Raw genomic sequence first — 13,521 nt, 5'->3', positions numbered from 1 at the left:
GACCATGGCAGCATCCCCGCTGTCATGTGAACAAAATTCAGGTGCTTGGCAACTGTCATGTATTTAAAACTGTTGCAGCATCCTGGGGTCACGTGATGGTATTTGCAACCTTCCCAGCCGGCTTCCAACAAGTGAAGTCAATGGGTGAAAAAGTCATAAAATCAGGTGTGACTTGCTTATCAACAGAAATTCTAGTTTCAGTTATGGTCGTAAGTCAAGGACTACCTCCAGCAGGAAAGCAGATAAGAAGGTTTGGAGACTTTTCCCTTGGCTTTTAGAGGATGCATTTTTAAGACACCCATAACCTTTGACTTCCCAAACAGAAAAGCAAAACATATATCTCTTTATAATTAGGGTGCTACATGTGATGTCAGAGGCATGTTAACGATTTTTGTGGTAGGCATAAGAAGGATCAAGTCCATCTCAAACAACCAGGCTATTTTATATGTCTGCAAAAAAACAATACATGTATCTCAATATATAACTTGGATAGTCCGTAACCAATATGGTTTTGAAAAAGCTATACTATGTTAAGCCCAACTATAGTAAGAAAATCAGGGGGAAAGTGCAAATTCTGAAGAACACAAATTATGAACGAATAATAGAGAACTTCACAGCACCAAGTAGTTCAAATTTTTCAGGTGCTTGAATGTCTTTACAAGGATTAAACTCCAACCATAATTACTCTATTTTAATTATACAGGCACACATATGCACATACATACAGGCACACATCTGTTCAGATTAAGGCATGTTGAAAATCGTGAAATGATTTAGCGCGGCCAAATTTCCAAATTCTGGTATGTAACAAAATGAACATTTCTATATTAATCCAAGTTGATGCTTCTCAATTCACGTCCAAGGATGTTTTTCCCTCATAAACATTTATTAAATCATGAATGAAACAAAAAAGAAATTGGCATACATTATTACTATTTTTGTTTTTACTTCTGTAAACTTGAGGTGGCTATGTTGACCTTTGCTGTGAATTTTTCAATGTACGTTCAGGACTCACCATGAGTACATATATCCTGAGTGCGATTGAAAGAAAAATGCCAAACCAACTTTAGCCTTAAAACTTAGTGAAGAACAATAAACATGGTATAATGTAGATAGAACAAGCCACAATCTTTTATCCAGGGCCTAGCATGAATTGCATTCCATTTTACTTTCCTCCTGCTTGAGATATTTCCCCTAGACTACTATAATTCTACATGGTGAATAGTAGAGCTAAGTTGTTAGTGTCTGTCCTGAAGCTCAGGATACTCCCACCCTCCCCCACGCAGGCCCTGCTCTCTCTCAGTAGCTTGATTACTGCCTAGATCTAGCAGCAGCTCACCTCCTGGGGTGAGATTATTTTTGCCATGCCCAGTGGATATAACCAAGCCAAAAGAGATTCTTTGTATCCTACAGGGTGACAAAAATAAAATCCATATAAAGACATAACTCACAATATAGTAGCATCACAGAGCAATTTTGAAATGCAACCCAGCCTTGAAATTAGAAGAGGCTGTCAATTTTCCAGATATTTTCCATTTTTTTCCTGTACTGTATTTAATGCTCATTTAACACCACTTAGCATCCCTTTTATTCCCTCCTGATGCAACACCATCTCACATTCCACGCTCCTGCATTTCATTTGGTTTAGCAAACACATGCAAATCTTCAGATCTCTAGTTCGGAAAGAAACCCGGGGAGCTCTTCCTATGGGCACTCTTATTAAAATGAAGCCGGACTTCAAATCCCCACGTTCTTTAATTGCAGAAGGATCCGTAGGGAAATCTGCCAAACTGCTCGGTATTAAACGTGCCTCTAGTCTAGATCGCTACAGCCAAGTTTTCTCGGAGGGAGCACAAAGAAGCGCGGTCTCCCATCCGCAAGACCAAGCCAACGTCTCCGTTTGCATTCCAATTCCAGGCTCCAATTTGCAGTTAACTTCACCAACAAGACTCCGAGGTTTTTGGGAAACAGCTCCCGGTCGTCCTTCGGAGAAACAGCGACAGTACGCGAATCCTCGCCGTTTCGTTCGCTGTATGACCATCCTTGTTTTTTTTTTCTTTTTGTTCTTTTCCCAAAGGCCAATGCAATGCCAAGATTCAGCCCTGCTTTTACCACACTCCCAAAACTACATAGATTGTCCCCCCGGCCATCCATATCTCCCACCCACCCACCCCATAACTCGATCGTCCAGGCGGTCCCTTGCTTTTCGGTCACTCTCCCAAATTCCCCAGTGCGATTCTCCAGTGGCAAAGTAGTCCGCTCCCGTCCATCACCTCTACCCTGTTCAGTTCTTCACGCACTAGCGACCGCCTGACCCCGAAGGCATCAACACTCTCACGCCTCCAAAGAGCGGACCGACGCCTTTCCAATCCGGAGAGCACCATTACCCCCGTACAAAAAGACTGGCTGGCTGACCCGATGCACCGCCACTAAATCCAGCTCACCCAGCCCCAGAGAATTGGAAAGTCCATCCAGGTTGCTCTTGGCACCGATCCCACCCCGACCCTCCAGCGCCCCCACTTTCCCGGGGGGCGCCAGCCTCTTCCTCTCCCCCCCCACCCCCTCCGTCCTCCGCCGGGGGATAGCAGCTCTCCCGCGCGATGCAGGTTCCCTTTTTTGCCTTTCCCCGCTTTCCTTACCTCTCCCTGATCGTCCTCCTCCAGGCTGCTGAAACTCCACACCACCAGGCCCTGGATGAGCAGAATAGCCAGAGCCGTGGCGATCGCCAGCTTGTACCGGCGAACCAGCTTCTGCACTCGGACGCTCGCCACCATCTTCATTCCAGGCGGCGGGCAAAGAGAGAGAGAGGGAGGGAGGGAGGGGAGGGCGTGGGAGGGAGAGCGAAGGAAAGAGCCCGCTGGAAGAGGGCGGCAGAGTTGAGAACCCTGCAAGACCCGCGGGCGCGAGCACGCACGGCGCGGACGCTGGCGAGCACGCGCGGGGCGAGAGAGTGGGGTGGGGGGGGGAGAGAGAGAAGGGGCGGGGCCCGGCTATGGCCACCCCGGCTGGCTGCGAACAAGTTGCGAGGAGGCGAGGCGAGGCGAGGCGGGCGTCTTCTTTTCGGCCAGCTTTGTAAAATCCCAGGATTGGGGAAAAATAGAGGAAGGGAGACGGAGGGGTCCTATGCAGCCTGGAGAAGAAAAGAACTCGTTGCTTGAATGTCTGACGAGCTCCTGCCCCCTCTTCCTCCTCCTCCCCTTTTATCCTTGCCAATAGGGCTGCTCAAAGCTTTTTACAAGAGGGTTTGCATGAGGTGTGTGTGTGGGGGGGGGAGAGCTCTTGCCCTTCTCCCCTTTAATTTGCAAAGAAGGTTTTGTTTTTTTCCCCGCCCCCTCCCCTCGCTTGGCGCTTCGTGCCGGCGGTAGGTCGCCCACATCCCGCAGCAGCCTTTTTTTCTTCTATACGTGAGGTGGGATTCAAAAGGAATCAGCGACGGGGACAGCATTGGAGGCAGGATGAAAACTAGGAAACGGGCATTTGTAGTAGTTTATGAGTAGCGAGTAACTTTTGTTCCGGCCGAATCGGGGCGAGAGAAGCCACTGGGTGACCTTGGCGGGAACTCTTTTCACGACTTAAAATCTACACGAATGGTTTGCAACATGCCGTTCTGACATCTTTTGAAGAAAAAAGAAGAATGGGAATAGGATAATATTAAAGGAAGGGGTCACTTTTTTAAACGCGTGAGCTTTTTTGTTTTTTTTTTTAGTTGTAAAGCTGTTTGGACCAATATATTTTCTCTTTTGTTGTTGTTTTGACAATACCAGTTCTCAACTGCTCACACACACACACGCACTACGTGAGTAGAATAGGTACAAGAGTTCTGATATTCACGTTTGTGGAAATGTCTGTATGGCGTGATTCGGAGATCTGCTGCTGTAAGATTAAAATTTAATGTTCTCTAACCATTGTTACAAGGTGGTTCTTTGTATTCCAGAGCTTTGCAATGTGGGTTTATCCACCCTCTTGCAATTTATTTTTGTTGGGTGTATAAAAGAACACACTGAACATGCACTGAAAAAAAATGTAGGTTTAAATATCTACTTAGACAACAATCTCCCTCAATAATTTTGGATTGTCTTCGGTATGAGTGAGTGTGGAGTTTGCTCCCTGTTCCAATTCCTGGAAGCTTGGCATTTAGACAAATCAGTCATCAATAGCCACATAGAAATAAATCATATTTACACACCATTCAAAAGAGACAATACAAAAGATAAGAAAAAGAGCAGAACACATTTCCAGCAGCCAACAACCAGATAAACAGGGATTAACACCAGGCAAACAACAAAGCAGAAAACTATATCCTAACCAAGAAACTATCAAGGAGAAAACCATACCCCCCCACTCAGGGTATGCTACTCTATGGGCAAGCTACTGTATATAAACAGGGAGCAAACCCCACACTCAGCTTGCACTGATGTTATTACCTAATTAGGTAATGAAACATCTACAAGCCAATAACAATGCTCAGAAAACATCAAGGACCCCACAGTTAAACCCTGAGCTATAGATATTCTCTTCCATTGGAACTTTGTATCAGTCACTCAAACCTACCTGCAGCCACTAGATTTCTTTTTATTTTATTTTTTGCCACCTTAGATTTGCCACCAGTCTCCTACAAAGTCCATGTATCTTTGTTTTAATTGTAAAAACGAAACTAGAAGGAAGAAAATGGTGACAGGGCAAACAGCATGTCAACTGCTTTGCATCCTAGAGGCAGGATTCAAATTAGGAGTGTCAGGGTCCCCACAAGTTTTTGTGTGGTCTATGAAGGGCCTTATTCCAAAAATGACAGGGACCAGGCCCTTTAGGGAAAGAATTTCAGAAGTTTCCTAGGGTGAAATTGGTGCATTTTTATGTATTTATTGTTTTATCATAGAAAATAAAATACAAAACAGTGAAACAAACAAAATTAAAACAAAAGCAAACATTCAACCCTAACAACAACAAAAGAAAAAATAGTGTACAAAAAAAGAGGAAAAAGTCATCAATTAAATTTAACATTTAACATGTAGGATCCATCCTGGTGAAACTGATGCATTTTTATTTATATATTCCATTTCTATAGCTGCTCATCTCAATCCAATTGACTCTAGTCATTGGCAAGAGTTAAGACACTCCTCTTGCCTTGTAAAATTTCCCCAAACTCCAAAATTACTATGGGGCCATAACAGGAAACCTGGCAGGCCACATTTTTGCACTTTGTTTCTAGTAGCGTCATAAATAATTTCTTATCAACATATTGATTTTTATTTAATTATTACATGTGAACCGTTTCCATCTGATTCTTTTCCCTCCAATGATTTTATTGGATCTCACACAATTAAAAGCAAAGCCAAATAAGATAATTAAGTCCATAAACAGTTTAAACAGTTAAAAACTACAATAACAAAAAGACAGGGGAGAGAGTCCATTCTCAGCTCAATACAGCCATGTAACAGACTCCATACTTCGATGGGATCCCTAGGCCTGATGGCAGAACTAAGTATTACAAACTTCTCGGAAGCAGAGGTAAAATTCAAAATTTTTCACTACCAGTTCTGTGGGCGTGGCTTGGTGGGCGTGGCAGGGGAAGGATATTGCAAAATCTCCATTCCCACCCCACTTTGGGGCCAGCCAGAGATGGTATTTGCCAGTTCTCCGAACTACTCAAAATTTCCACTACTGGTTCTTCAGAACCTGTTAGAACCTGCTGGATTTCACCCCTGCTCGGAAGGCTAATGGAATCTCACTTTGTGGGGGATGATGTCGCAGAGGGCAAGTGCCACTGCAGAGAAGGTTCCTCTCCTGGATCCAGCCAAACAAAGGATTGATGGAACCCACAACATGCCCCTCATGCCAGACTTCCTGGGAGCTGACCTCTGTCGTCTTTGTTCTTAGTCACTGATTGTCTCTTCATTTTCCTCCAAGATACCAGGTCCCATTATAATAGATTTTATGTATGTTGGGGCTACCTTTGGACTATGTCTGAATAAGAGGGAAACTACTATGGATAGTCCTCCACGTATTACTGTAATTGAGCCCAGAATTACAGTTGTAAATCATGCCAGTTATTAAAGAGCCTTGATAGTACAGTGGTCTAAGCACCCTGTTATTAACACAGCTGCCTGCAATTTACTGCTGGTTCGAATCTCTCCAAGGCTCAAGGTTGACTCAGCCTTCCATCCTTTCTAAGGTAGGTTAAATGAGGACCCAGTTTGTGGGGGCAATAAGCTGACTTTGTATAAATATACAAAAGTATGAAGGCTATTGCTTAACGCATTGTAAGCCGCCCTGAGTCTCCGGAGAAGGGTGGCATATAAATCAAATTTAAAAAAAAAATGGGTCATCACATGACCAACCTGATTTTACAACTTTTCAATGGTGGTCATTAAGCAAATCTGCAATCGTTAAACAAATCCATAATCCACAATGGATTTTTTTTTTTTTTTTGGAAAGCAGAAGTAAATATTAGTTTCCAGCAAAAAGCATCATAAATTTCAGTTGCATGACTGTGGGACACTACAAACAGATGCAAATGCAGACCAGTTGCCAAGGACTTGAAATGCGATCACGTGACTGTGAGTGGGGGTTCTAAGTATTTTGTTTTGAGTCCATCATAGCTTCTGACAGTCACTGAGCAGCCAGTCATAAATCAAGGATTACATGTACTTTAGTGCCAGTACACTAAGGATGACTTGAGATTGTCTTACCCATTGGCTGGGGTCAAGATGAAGGCAACATCAGGTGTCCATGGTAGAAAAGAAATGTTACCAGGGAATGCTTGTCTCATGGTTAGGTGTAAAGGAGGAAGGGCTTCCTTTGCCTTGTTTGAACATTTTTTATTTGGGAGATGATAAAACATGTTTGTATAAATGTTTGTATAATGCTGTGTAATGATCTAGGTCAGTGATGGCTAACCTTTTCTGGACTGAGTGCCCAAAGCGTGCATGCCCCCCTCATGCCCCCTGCCTTCCCGCACATGTGTGTATCCCCCTGCACGTGCCCTCCTACACATGTTGGTGTGGCCGCCCCGCATATGCACCGTCCCCCATGCATGCATATGCACCCCCCGCATGCATCCCTCCGCGCATACGCAGCAGAGACCCGATGACCAGCTGGCTGGTGGGAGGCACATGTGCATGCGTAGCAGAGCTGAACTGGGATGACTGCTTGCGTGCCCACAGAGAGGGCTCTGCGTGCCACCTGTGGGTTTCACTTACCTTTGCTACTGGTTCGCTCGTGCGCACGCGCTTGCTTCACTCACACGCGCCACTTCTGCGCATGCAAATATGCACAGAGCATGTTTGGATGATGTCCGGGTGGGTGGGCAGAGCTTCCTGCTGCCGCTACTACTGGTTCACCCGAACCGGGGCAAACCGATAGAAACCTACCACTGACACGTGCCATAGGTTCGCCATCACGGATCTAGGTTCTAATCCTCTTTTTTTTTTCTAAACTCAGATGATTAATTCCTGATTATATAGAATAGAATAGAATTTTTATTGGCCAAGTGTGATTGGACACACAAGGAATTTGTCTTGGTGCATATGCTCTCAGTGTACATAAAATAAAAGATATGTATTAAGTTTATCATGCAGAAGTGTTTGCTAGAACTTCATGATATATTGCAATAGAAGCATAATTTATGCCAACCATCCTTAACCAGTTACATGCATACCCATTGTGCTATTTATTTTTGGAGTTTGCAATGTGGTAGAGAGAACAGAAAAGGAGTAAGAAAAAAGTTAATTACCGGAAATAAGGAAAAGAAGAGACAGCTTACGCTAGTTTGCATGAATACCATGCTTTTCTATGTCTTCCAAATTTTGCAAACCATATTTATTTCCACCAATTCATACATTACATTTTTTCACCAGACTTCTCATCTCTCTTTTCTGTCAGTCCTTCAGATAAGCTAGGTCAAAAAACAGACAGTGCGGGGATTTCAGCAATGGTACTTGATCGTCGTAGGATACAATCATATAACCTTGAAAGCCTGTCAAAGTTTCTCTCTGTCCCATCTTATACTAAACAAAGTCAATATGAGGTTATTTTGATTTTATCTTTCTCACATTTTCTTCTATCTCTGTGTTACAGTATCTCTTGTCCTAGTTTCTCCTTAAAGGCTTACTCTTCCCTCCCCACTTAAATGGTCCCTCAAACTTTCCCCAAGATGAAGTTAATTTAGCAACACGGAGGAGATAAAAAAAAAACACCCTAACACAAATTCTTGGATTGACTGGTTATCTATTTCTTCAAACACAAGAAGATGCTAGTTATGTTCCTCTAATTTAGTTTTATTGGACTTCCTGCTTTGGGAGAATAATAAATTATTTCTGGGGCTTCCAGCAAGAAGAATGATAGTCCTTTGATTTTCTCATTTGCATTTCTCACTCTCTTTTCAAAAGGGCCAGCAAGCTACAGGATAGGAAAGAAAAAGGATCTGAAAATCCAAAAAGTTCTGACCACAAGATTCCAAGAGCTTCATGGCTTCGTGTATTTGGCTACCAAATGAGATCCTAGAGCTCCCACATGCTTGCTGTGACAGACTTTTCTTTTCTTAGAATGGCTTTGCTGTACCCTTGAACAAGGGTAACATTATGTGCAAATCTTCTTTGGGCTTTAAATTTTCCTCTGACAAAGTTAAACTGGATTCCTTCTTGATTTTCCTACTATTGTAATAGCACTGCTGAAGGAAACCGGTTTGTCTGTAAGGGATTCCAGGAGAAGTAACTCTCAGAAATAGCTGCTGAATAAACTACAAGTCTAAGATGCAGGTAGGTATCAGTTGATATGTATCATATGATGTTGGATACTGATGGTGGCCTAATCAAGCTGTAAATGCATATTTGAAGTTTACCACTTCAGATGCCAGATAGAGGCTCACATTACTGAATTGCTCCTCTATACTGACCAACCCACTATATTCCTCGCACAAACTTGTGTACACAAATGGGTATTTGTCAGGGAGAAAAAATAAATTAAAACTTTCCCATCAAATTTCATAGAAATGCAGCCTTTCTTTAATGGAACAACATTCAATCACATCAGCCTTGTCTTGCAGATTAAAGGTATCTGTTACAGACACAAGCTCCACATGTCACAAGAATAGACTCTATACATTTGAAGAGGTTTGTAAAATTGCAGACCAAATGGATGTACTTGGTGGACTGGGTAAGAAATACCTCATCTTGAACTGTGTCTTGTTAAATAAATGCCATAAATGTGCAAATTGTAAGTCTTCTTACAAATGACACATTATGAATTGAGAAGTCAATAATTAATTAATTACACATTATGAATTAATGAACTGTGGATTATGAATTAACAAGGTTTCTTAATGTCAGTCACAGTTCACTAAGGTTTTCAGAGGGAATGATCTGAAGCCTTTAAGAACTCTCTGAGGAAATGAGTGCTCACTTTTGACCAGCAATGTTGAAATGTTCTGTTGAGTTCAGTGTTTTGATGGTAATTCAGTTGTAATCTAGGATTTGCCATGATTTGGATACAGATTCTTTACAATCTTTTTTTTAACCAAAATTTCACGTCACAGAGGAAGAATTTAGGAATAAAACACTAGCTGCAAATACTGTAGAGATGGAAGAGATAATGATACTAAGATCTGAATCAGGAAATCTGTAATTCAGTGTTGTTATCTGTCATAAATTATCTGAATGCACTGACTTTTTTCCAGATAAATAACATAAAATCATAGAGTAAGTTACATGCTTTGTCTAATGTGGACCTACTTACAACATTATTGCAAGATTACAAAATTGCTTCAAAGATTCGCAGCACAATACAAGTGATAATCATCAAGAAGATTGGAGGCCATGATCCAGTTGCACAGAATAGCAAGGAAAACATAGAGTGAATTCTTTCTCTGTTGTTTTATGAAAAAGGCCTAGATTTATGTTTTTCAACAATATACCCTCCAGATGTTTTAAATTATAATTGCCATGATATGATTCAGGCTTAAAATACATACATCCTCATCATCTTGCTCATTGTAAATCGGTTGGCTGGGTTTGAGCATCAAGAAACTTTCCTCAAATTGCTGCCCTTGAAATGTGTGAGAAAATGGGAAATGTGCCTGAAAATGTAAGGCTGGAGTCAACCACATCAAGAAGCATCCTGGTTGAAGAAGGTTGGCCTAGATTGTACACCAACTCTAGAAGGCAACTGTTCCTTTAAATCATTCATCCCTTATTAAAACAGGCTCCATTGTTCCAGTTCTTTGTCAACTGCTGACACTAGCATCAGATGCATGTGAACAATGGGTGGCCAGACTATTATTAGGTGCCATGTATCAGGAGCATCAGTAGTCAGGCTGGCTGGAGACAGATACTCACCTTAGCCCAGGACATCTAGAGGATTGAAAGGTGGCTTGAAGGAAGGAGAACTACTTCTGTTATGTCCTTATGTTCATCCTCATAGAAGGATACTTCCACTTCTCTTAAAAACAACTTCCTGTGTCCAGCTGTACATCATGATTTTTTTTACTGGCAAGTAGTTGTGAGTATAGTGTTTGCCTCCAGCAAATTTAAATGCAATGCGTACTTAGTATATATTAAATTGCCTTCCTGTAACTTGTATTGTCAGTAGGTTTTCTGTGCAGTTTTCAATTTGGAATCTATTCTTCTGGAATGCTGCTGTCAAACTAACAAGAGAGGCGCACATAACTCATAACTGCTGTAGAGGATACAGTCCTATACTGTACTGAATTTTAACATCTACATCCCACATTATTATCAGATTTAAGTGAACATCTCACTGCAGCAAGGAATAGTGGCAGCTATCTTAAAGATGACAAACGATAAGACGACGTGAGCCTCTCTTCTATTTTTTTTTTTGACAAACAAAGAGATTTTGATGGCTTCCTCTTCTTCAGGGTCAGGACGTCCTTGTTCTCTATGCTCTTCTTTAAAATTAATCTCAGATATAAAGTGGTTTTAGGGAATGTTGTACTCCATTTTTCATAGCTGGACATCATTTTTAATCCTCAAGCATGGTTGTGGCAGAAGGAAATTTGACAACTGTATTATAATAGAAACAGTCCTCAAAATATGGCTTTGCCATATCTGGCTACTAATACAAATATGTGTGTATGTGTGATCTATACATCCATGCATGCACATGCACACACACATACACAAATTTCACTTAAAGCAGGGATGTGGAGGCGGAATAAAACCCAGGAGGCCTTTTATCTAATCTTCCAAGGCTCAGATAGAGGCCCTTTCCCAAAGCGCCATCCTGGCTGTGATGCTGTTCTCACTTAGAGCACAGAAAAAAAGTTATTTTCTTGTCCTTAGCAAGGTACAAGAGGAAGGGAGGGAGGAAGTTTTTCTGCTGAGGTTATCTGCTGTTAAACTCATAACTGGAGCCATGAATTGTCCAGCCTCATGTCTTAGTGAAGACTAAACCACACTTAGAAAATTGTCAGGCATATCCAATTACAAACTTCTCTAGGTTTTCAGGCTTGTAAACACCAGATTTCTACAATGTTACAATCAAGATTACAGAAGGAAACAAAAACAAAAACAACAAAAAACCCCCCACAAAACACCTCTATCCTTGTTCCATTTGTACAGTGCAATAGTCTATAAAGAGCAAAAATGAGCAAACATATATAAAATCCAGATGTTATTTTGTTGTTGTTTTTGTGTGTGCGAATTCATATGATCAAACATACGTTTATCTGAAATTGAGAAGAGGCCCTTATGAATCGGATAAACCTGTGGAAATGTAATAAACATAAAGTTGTGATTTTTACATATTATAATATATTCCTCAAAAGAGAAATAAGAGAGAATTTTTGAGGAAGGCAATACATCTGATGGGAAAGGGCCTCTCAACACACATGGTGATCTATGAAGCTGAGCTACAGGTAATGCAAAATGTCAGAAGATTTTGTGAATGGTATGTGAATATTGTCAGTTTCTCTATTCTAGGGAGCATTTCAGAGTTCTTGCTTCCCATCCCTTTGCCCACCAATCAAGAGAACTTAATATTATTTTTGTACTCAGGATCCCCTTTATAGTCAGTAAGTCATTCCAAGACTTCTCTTTTTTACTCCTTTTGTACATTGATACTACAAAAACATATTGAAATATGATCTGCAATACAACTAAATCCAGTACAGGTAGTCCTCGACGTTCAGCCATTTGTTTAGTGACCATTCAAAGTTACAATGGCACTGAAAAAAGTTATTGTGTTTCATACTTACGACCATTGCAGCATCCCCATGTTGACGTCATCAAAATTCAGACACTTGGCAACTGCTATGTATTTATGACGGTTCCAGTGTCCTAAGATTATGTGATCAACTTTTTTGACCTTCTGACAAGCAAAGTCGATGGGGAAGTCAGATTCACATAGCAACCGTGTTACTAACTTAACTGTGTTACTAACTGCAGTGATTCACTTAACAGCTGTGGCAAGAAAGGTTGTAAAATGGAGCAAAATTCACTTAAACAACTGTCTTGCTTAGCAATGGAATTTGGGGCTCACCTGTGGTCATAAGTTGAAGACTCTTGTATGAAATGGCTCATCTGAGAAAAAAATGTAGGAATGCTTGTTAAGCATACAAAGAATTTGAAAGGTATTCTGCTTGGATTCCAAAAATTGCTTCCAGACCGGTCCTAGTAATGATTGTAGAGATAAAAAATGTAATTGCTCAATTGAGTTTGAGAAAAGCTCCAGGAAATGACTTAATATCCCTTGAGAAAACTATGGAAAAATGTACGGTGTTGTTTTTTTTCTTAATTACTGTCAATCAGTATGGTCATGGAGGATTGTAATCCCTGTCTTTAAAAAAAAATAGAGGAGTAATTCTACTAAATATAAATTTCTTAATACCATGATTAAGTCTACTAGTAAACATTGTGTCAACCCTGAAGCTGTCTTGACCGAAGCCCTTTTGAAGCTTCAGTGTTGCCACACTGGAGCTGAGGGATGGGGGGGGGGGGGGAATAGAGATAACGGGTTTTGTAGCCAAAACAAAATACTTTCTCCTGGGAACCAAGGACATTCTCACACATGGAAAGAAGAGAAGTGATGTTACCAGGCAACAGGGTAGCAACCTGATTGAACGATGTGACTGATTGATTGGGGAAGGGGAAAAACTTTCACTTTTCATTAGGTGAAAACCGCAGGAACCTTCAGAATCGGTTTTCACTAGAACTGTGCCAATATGATATATCCAGTAAAACTATTCTTTGAGGAATCTACTGGCCTCAGAGTTTTATTTGCTATGGGATTATTACTTGGAACCTGACACATTACCTTCCTTGTCGCCTATTCTGGAAACTGAAGGACTGGACCTGGCAGAGGAATATTATCTTATGTAGGCAGCCTTTATATATTTTAAGGCAGCATTGAATTCTATATATTGCAATAAGGTTTGAGCTTAACTGACACCTGCTATTCCTGAACTTTATATGCAGATATCTTATTGAAGGTATAGAAACAACTCTCAGGGACACTTAACAATTGCTGTTAGCACCTCAAAGAGAGTGAACCAGGGCTGCATTCTGGCTC

General features: G+C 41.2%; 1 protein-coding gene across 1 annotated transcript in view; it reads right to left on the bottom strand.

Moving 5' to 3' along the window:
* Positions 1 to 2,780, bottom strand: part of XYLT2 (xylosyltransferase 2) — a 47,445-nt gene extending 44,665 nt beyond the window's left edge. The window contains exon 1 of the mRNA XM_070934648.1: positions 2,640 to 2,780. Within this exon, the coding sequence (XP_070790749.1) occupies positions 2,640 to 2,780 (141 nt within the window). The remainder of the gene's footprint in view (positions 1 to 2,639) is intronic.
* Positions 2,781 to 13,521: the final 10,741 nt, after the last annotated feature.

The sequence above is a fragment of the Pituophis catenifer genome, unplaced genomic scaffold, assembly GCF_029215685.1.
Source record: "Pituophis catenifer annectens isolate HBS135680 unplaced genomic scaffold, rPitCat1.0.hap2 SCAF_2, whole genome shotgun sequence".
NCBI lineage: Eukaryota > Metazoa > Chordata > Lepidosauria > Squamata > Colubridae > Pituophis > Pituophis catenifer.
The sequence above is the reverse complement of the archived record's forward strand: the minus strand, read 5'-3'. Positions and strand labels throughout refer to the sequence as shown.